This window comes from Miniopterus schreibersii (assembly GCF_964146895.1).
Source record: "Miniopterus schreibersii genome assembly, chromosome: 7".
NCBI classification, from domain to species: domain Eukaryota; kingdom Metazoa; phylum Chordata; class Mammalia; order Chiroptera; family Miniopteridae; genus Miniopterus; species Miniopterus schreibersii.
In genome coordinates, this window is record NC_138108.1 from 47,977,692 (window position 1) to 47,985,702 (window position 8,011).

The 8,011-nt window shown below is 41.9% G+C and overlaps 1 protein-coding gene across 3 annotated transcripts in view; it reads left to right on the plus strand.

Annotated features, from left to right (window-relative positions):
- Positions 1 to 8,011, plus strand: part of FIGN (fidgetin, microtubule severing factor) — a 117,724-nt gene that overhangs the window by 105,523 nt on the left and 4,190 nt on the right. For all 3 annotated transcript variants that reach the window (XM_081143385.1, XM_081143386.1, XM_081143387.1), the window contains one exon: positions 3,207 to 8,011. This exon is cut by the window's right edge and continues 4,190 nt beyond it. In XM_081143385.1, the coding sequence (XP_080999511.1) occupies positions 3,207 to 5,458 (2,252 nt within the window). In that variant the 3' untranslated portion in view covers positions 5,459 to 8,011. The remainder of the gene's footprint in view (positions 1 to 3,206) is intronic.

Consider the following 8,011-nt stretch of genomic DNA (forward strand, 5'->3'; position numbering starts at 1 on the left):
AATTTAGTTTTGCTGTAGCTAAACTATGCAAAAATACCCAGTGACAATAGCCAGCCTACTTTATTTAAACTTTATATTCCTGTCTCTTCTAGTGATTAAAACTTACCAGGATCATTTTATGTGTATTTTTATAAATGATTAATTTACAAGAAAAAAAATTTAAGTGAATACAGGTGGAAGGCTGCCCATCTTCTGTGTATGTTTTAATAATCTAAATCTAAAGCAGTTTTGTTTGTTTTACAATGGGCATTATAAAAAATCATTTTTGTTATGTATGTGTGATAACTCATGACAACAGTGGCTTAGTTCAGCTGACTGAAAGGAAGCCAGGCCCTTTAGCATGTGTGTTGTATTGTGTGGTGTTGTGTTGTGTTGCATTTGTAGTAAATTATTTTCTGAAACCTTGTTTCAAGACATTTATTTAAATGTTTCTTCTGTATCAATCTAATCAAATTCTTACTCATAACATATGTGTGTTCTTATTTTCTCAACTCTGTATCTTGATAATCTTTTAAAGAAAAAAATCCTAATAGAAATTCCCTGGAAATAATTTACAGGACTAATGAATTTGTAGGTCTTTTAGACAGCTCTACATTACTGTCACATTAATATTCTCTCCTTTTTATAAGGCTTGAAGTAAATCCCATGACACTAGAAGAATTTAGATACTGATTACTTGCGATTGGTTCCTGGTGATTTGCTCTTAATAATTTCCAGTTGAATTTAATGAAAGTATGATTCCTGAAATGCTGCTTCATTAAAATTGCATCTTTTCCCCTTCAAGTATGGTTTCGGTCATTTCACCCATTTTGCGGTGTGTTTTCCTCCCCCTTAAAAAAATAATGATTGAGAAAACAGAAACAATTAAGAATATCACTTTAGCTCTTCCTAGAACTCACACCCAGAGTTTCTTGGAGAGAAGTGATGCAAGCTGCACTCCATCCGGATTTTACAATTTTTTTTCTTCCAATTTGATGAGATTGTTACTAAAAGACAGACTTTGAAATGAGAAACGTGAATTTTTAGGGAGAGCAAGGGAAAGTGAAGAAAGAATCTGTTGCATGTACAAAAGAAGCAAGGTCTTTAGCGTTTCTACTAAAAAAAAATTGGTAAAGCTTGATTAAGTTATACTGTGCAGCTTTCAGACTTAATTTAACTGAGATGGTGATTTGCCAACAAATATCTACATGGATCCTTTTAAAAAATCCAAATGCAAATGAGTACAACTGCAGTGAAATATATTTGCAAATGAGTCCTGTTACTTTATTCATTTATTGTGTAATTACTGCAATCCTTCCTACCTTGTTTTCAGTATTTTTTAATCATTAAGTCGGAAGCATGACAGCAGTGCCAGCCCTGGCATGATTCTCTTTGACTAAAACCTTGTAAATTAACACAATTAGCACAGCATCATCCTGCTAATTAACTTCCAGTGTCTGGTGCGATGGTTTTGCAAACAAGGAAAAGGGAGTCAGAAGGGAATCAACATGCCACTCTGTTACCAAACTCTGCGCCGTGTTCCGTTTAGCTCAGTAAGTCAAAGCCGGCATGTCAGGAGCCAGCGGCGGGCAAGGAGAGCTCGAGGGTTTGGGGGAAGGAAGCAGGAAGGGGCAGGAGCCGTCCCAATGGACTGGGAGATTCAGGAGAGAGCGGATGCCACAGAAGCGTCATTTAGACCAGGCCTCCTCCGTACCAAGGACTCTCTGCCAGAGGGAGCAAGATAGTTTGCGGAATTCACTCCGGGGAATGCAGAGGCGATTAAGGGGGCCTGCTTAATACAGCTGAACCAGGAGGGGACGTGCTCCAAGCAGCAGAGATTACAATGGGATGAGCTGGCACCAGGGAATAGAACAGGGTTCCAGTGCTCTTCTGTAACTAACTACATGTGGGTCCTCGAGGGTCCATCAGGAATCCCCTTGGTACTGGTTGTCTAATCTGTGAAGGAAGGTAATTTCTTAGGTCTCTTTAAACTGTAAAATTCAAACGATTCTCTGACTGCTTAGTGTTTTCTGTTCAATGAGAAAATAGTTTTATAGTCTGCTACACCGTCACCTTGCTTCAGCTAGTAATCTAACAGATGACAGAGTTACCTGTAGCACCTCAATACCTGGTTGTACTATTTGAGTTTCTGCCACACACTGTTTCCCATAGAAATGTAGAGTTAGAATCCAGGGTCTCTCTTATTCTCTCCTTGTCTTCCCTTTCACCTATTACTTTCTCTCTCTCTCTCTCTATATATATATATTATAATATGTTACCTATATATAGAGAGAGAGGTGGATATATAGAATGTAGATATAGATCTAGCCATAGACATAGATATTCTCTCCTCTCCGTAACTTGGAGGCTGTGAGGCAGAGAGAAGGACTGTCAGGAAAGGAGGGCGAACGCTAGCTAGGAGACCGACAGACAAGTGATGCCTGTATTTTTTTTTCAGGGACTCAACAACAGAACTGAGAGGCAGAAAGGAGCCAGTTGTAATTCATACCGAGTTGTAGGCTTTGTGCGATGAAAGCGATGGAGCGCTGCCTGGGAGATTGCTTTGCTGCACTCCACGAAGCAGATTTGAAACTGTCGTGGACCACTTTAGATGAGAGTTGGATTATGGAATGACCTGCTATGTCTGTGTCATATTGTTCTGTGCAGGGAGCATTATACTGTGCTAACTAGGTGTTCAGTACCAAATAAGAGAGGTATCCTAGATGTGATCTGTCAGCTGTGTCTCATTTTTATATTGGTTAAAATATAAAACAGAAACTGTGATGTGAAGAGACAGAATAGCTAGATATTGTGTGTTAATACTATCACTTGCTGGATATTTAAAATGTATGCATATTTTACTGTAAGAACCTATGACTGAATTCTAACTTGACAGGAGTGTGTGTGTACATATATATGTGTTTCTCTGTCTGCGTAGCAAGTGACTTAATAGGCTTAACAGAAATAGATTTTCTTATGAGTTAAAAATGGAAAAAAAAATAGGTCTTCTACAGGGTTTTCATTTGAATTCAGTCTACTTTTTATACAGGGCTGAAATTCAATCCATTTTAAAGTATACATATTATAGCGATTAAGGCAGGTATTATAAAATGAGGAAATCTTTTATAACGTTGATATTATTCATGGAAAATAATAGGTAAAAGCAGTTGGGGGCTTTAACCGTTCTGATGAGTAAGTAACTTAACTCTTTTCCCCCAAATCCTCAGGCTTGAAGATGCAGTGGACGCCGGAGCATGCCCAGTGGCCAGAGCAGCACTTTGACATCACCTCGACCACTCGGTCTCCCGCCCACAAAGTCGAAGCCTACAGAGGTCATTTGCAGCGCACCTATCAGTATGCCTGGGCGAACGATGACATATCTGCTCTGACAGCATCCAACCTACTAAAAAAATATGCAGAGAAGTATTCTGGCATTTTGGAAGGCCCCGTGGACCGGCCTGTACTCAGCAACTACTCGGATGCACCGTCAGGACTAGTGAATGGTCGGAAAAATGAAAGCGAACCCTGGCAGCCTTCCTTGAATTCAGAAGCTGTTTATCCCATGAACTGTGTTCCAGATGTTATCACTGCCAGCAAAGCTGGAGTCAGTTCAGCCCTCCCTCCAGCAGATGTCTCTGCAAGTATAGGGAGCTCTCCTGGGGTGGCCAGCAACCTGACAGAACCTAGCTACTCAAGTAGTACCTGTGGAAGCCACACAGTACCTAGTCTTCATGCAGGGCTCCCGTCTCAGGAATATGCCCCGGGATACAACGGATCGTATTTGCATTCTACTTACAGTAGCCAAGCAGCACCTGCACTTCCCTCGCCTCATCCGTCTCCTTTGCATAGTTCTGGGCTCCTACAGCCACCACCACCACCTCCGCCGCCGCCAGCCCTGGTCCCCGGCTACAACGGGACTTCTAACCTCTCCGGTTATAGCTATCCCTCTGCTAGCTATCCCCCTCAGACCGCTGTGGGATCCGGGTACAGCCCTGGGGGTGCACCGCCTCCTTCTGCATACCTGCCTTCAGGAATCCCTGCTCCTACCCCCCTGCCCCCCACCACTGTTCCCGGCTACACCTACCAGGGTCATGGTTTGACACCAATCGCACCCTCCGCCCTGACCAACAGTTCGGCGAGCTCTCTCAAAAGAAAAGCTTTCTACATGGCAGGGCAAGGTGATATGGACTCCAGTTATGGAAATTACAGCTATGGCCAACAGAGATCTACACAGAGTCCTATGTACAGAATGCCCGACAACAGCATTTCAAACTCAAATCGGGGGAACGGCTTTGACAGAAGTGCTGAAACATCATCCTTAGCATTTAAGCCAACGAAGCAGCTAATGTCCTCTGAGCAGCAAAGAAAATTCAGCAGCCAGTCCAGTAGGGCTCTGACCCCTCCTTCCTACAGTACTGCTAAAAATTCACTGGGATCGAGATCGAGCGAGTCCTTTGGGAAGTACACGTCGCCGGTACTGAGCGAGCGTGGGGATGAGCACAGGCAGCTCCTCTCTCACCCGATGCAGGGCCCTGGGCTCCGTGCAGCTACCTCATCCAACCACTCTGTGGACGAGCAACTGAAGAACACAGACACGCACCTCATTGACCTGGTGACCAACGAGATCATCACCCAAGGACCGCCCGTGGACTGGAGCGACATTGCCGGTCTGGACCTGGTCAAGGCTGTCATTAAAGAGGAGGTTTTGTGGCCAGTGTTGAGGTCAGACGCATTCAGTGGACTGACGGCCTTACCTCGGAGCATCCTTTTATTTGGCCCTCGAGGAACAGGCAAAACATTATTGGGCAGATGCATAGCTAGTCAGCTGGGGGCCACGTTTTTCAAAATCGCTGGTTCTGGACTAGTTGCCAAGTGGTTAGGAGAAGCGGAGAAAATCATCCATGCCTCTTTCCTCGTGGCCAGGTGTCGCCAGCCCTCGGTGATTTTTGTCAGTGACATTGACATGCTTCTCTCCTCTCAAGTGAGTGAGGAGCACAGTCCAGTCAGCCGGATGAGAACCGAGTTTCTGATGCAGCTGGACACTGTACTAACATCAGCTGAGGACCAAATCGTAGTAATTTGTGCCACCAGTAAACCAGAAGAAATAGATGAATCTCTTCGGAGGTACTTCATGAAACGACTTTTAATCCCACTTCCTGACAGCACAGCGAGGCACCAGATAATAGTACAACTGCTCTCACAGCACAATTACTGTCTCAATGAAAAGGAGTTTGCACTGCTCGTCCAGCGCACAGAAGGCTTTTCTGGACTAGATGTGGCTCATTTGTGTCAGGAAGCGGCGGTGGGCCCCCTCCACGCCATGCCAGCCACAGACCTTTCAGCCATTCTGCCCGGCCAGTTGAGGCCCATTACGTATCAAGACTTTGAAAATGCTTTCTGCAAGATTCAGCCTAGCATATCTCAAAAAGAGCTTGATATGTATGTTGAATGGAACAAAATGTTTGGTTGCAGTCAGTGATAACTTCTTTAAAAAAGTGTAATGAATGTTGGCACACACACATAAAGCCCGCTACATAGGGTATAGAGCCCCTTTCCAGTAGTGTTTAAATTGCAAAGGGTACTGGGGAAGACGACGACTGAGTTGCATCTTTAGAGTCAGGGTAGATTTGGAGGAAAAATGCATCGAAGGAGAGCTTCTGATTTGAAAGCCCCAGATGACAGGAAGCATCTGCGGATGCTCAGTTCGGTTCAAGCCAGACAACACTCACCAAGGAGCAAGGTGCAAGTGTGTTGACTTCGGAAGGACATGAACCTCGTGTGTTGATTCCATTCTGCTGTTCTCGAGATTTAGTTGCTGTCAAGTGCCTGGAGTGGTGCTTTATTTTTTTGTTTGCCTCACAATTACATTGGTGGCATGTGCTAATATAAAGAGCTTTAACTTCAAACATTATTGGACTAAAGAGATGAACGGTTGTGTTATGACAGAAAACCAGATTTTTGCCATTTTAAGAGCAACAGTATTCCTCAATCCTGTCTGTTCTGCGGTATTAAACTAAGAACAGGTAAACAGGGTAACGGTAATCTGGACCTTAATTTCTGCAGTTCATTTCTTTTAATGTTCTTGTCTGCAAAAACTCAGGAAAGCGATTGTGATTTGTACAGTACCTCAAAGGAATGTGTTGAAAGCACTATGTACTGCTGAGAGTAATGGGATAGGCTTCAATGTTACTTTATATTAAAATGTATGTTTACCTCAACAATTGGAAAATAGCAAGGAAAATTACTTTGAATGTATCCAGAAAAATAATGAAGTGTGATACAACTGAATATTTACAATTTAAAGTAGAAATGGAAGGTGTTTTTTTTAAAAAAAGGTTCTTTTACTAATTATGGGGAATTAACCAGAGCAGAGTAATTCTTTATGTCAGTAACTGCAAGAGTTCTTCGTACATTGCTCCTTGATAATGAAGTGAAAATGTTCTTAAAAGGTACACTGGTTAATGGAAAGCTACTTACTCAGTTTGTGTTAGTGTCTAGGACAGTCAGCCGCAAAACCTGTTTTGGACCCTGAAAGTCACAGTACCTAAAAACTAGGACTGCGTGTTCCTGCATAGGTGGGAGTGTGGTGATTTGCAAGTTCTCTCTTAAAACTGCTGGGAATGGTGTCATTCTGTTCCCTAATCGAGCTTACGGGCTTGCCGTGCTGTTTGACAGAATGCAGAAGACAGCAACCCAAACAAACAAATACGTATATAAAAATAAATACAAAAAAATTCCAACCAACTTATATATATCCACAAAGAAAGTCTACATCTCCTCTCCTTTTTGACTCCTCTCTCGTCAGTGCAATTTTGCTTCTCGTTTTAAACTCTCCTGGGCTGCAGTGCTCCCACATTCATGTCTACCTCAGTTTTGTTACATTTCTCTTGCAAAGTAAAGTAGAAAATTAGAAGTGGACACACACACACACTCTAGCTTGCCAAACATGTCACTCTGTTTTCTTCCATCTTCTCCCAGAAATCTAGGTTCCACATATATCAGTCTTCCTGCTTACGTCTACTTGATTCTGGCTCCCGCCCCGATAGCATATGTGGCATTTTTCTTAATTTCCCATTCCTCTCCTGCTCCCCACCAAGTTGTTCTTTGTATCCTTTAATGCTTTATGTGCAACTTTTCATTGATAGCTGACCATGCTCGGCAATGCCTCTGAACAGACACAGTGTAGGCTGTAGCTTTCCAAAGCCACTGCCCGTGCATAAGCAGACAGCCTGGCTTTTTGAATGTATTTTTCCTGTTTTTTTTTTTTTCTTCCCTTCCCTCTTTTTTTTAGTCGAGAGATACAGTAACAAAACTGTTGCAAAGCACTGGCATTTTATGTATTCAAAAAAGTGATGTACATTTTTTAAAACTTTAAATAAATGCAATGGAAAGCCCCAAGAAAGTTCTTTCTGTTATTATTTTTTCTTCAAGAATTTTTATTGATTTCATCCACAATGTCAAATTCTCTGAAACACAGCATAGAGACAGCTAATGAGAACTTCATGATATTTCTGAAATTTTATGATGCTTGATCCATTACTCCTTGTTTTTATTATTTTTCGCGTTGCTAAAAACTGAGCAAATGAACCAGAATTTGATTTACTATGATCTTCTATGAATCAAAACCATGTTACATATAAATATTCCACATTAAAAAGCAGTGCCTTTCATTAAGGATACAAAAAATACTTAAGTACATCCTCTGCTTTTCACAAGTGAAGAAATGCTACAATTGAGTTCTAGCTCTACCCTGCACACCCATTATTATAAGGAAATTCTAATATCCCCATTAACTTCTAGGTTCATATTGATCTCACTGACAAGTTTACTTTTGCACAGTACTGACCTATTTTCTGTCTTTTAGACATTACATTTCATTTCCGCCAACATACTGTGTTCACTTGAAAGCAACCGGCAAGTTTTGATATACCCAGTCTTATTTAGACAACTTTGGAAAATCCAATATTGATCCATATTTTTTTGTGGCTAGTAAGAGTTAATGCCAAATATGTGACTGCACTATTATGTTTTA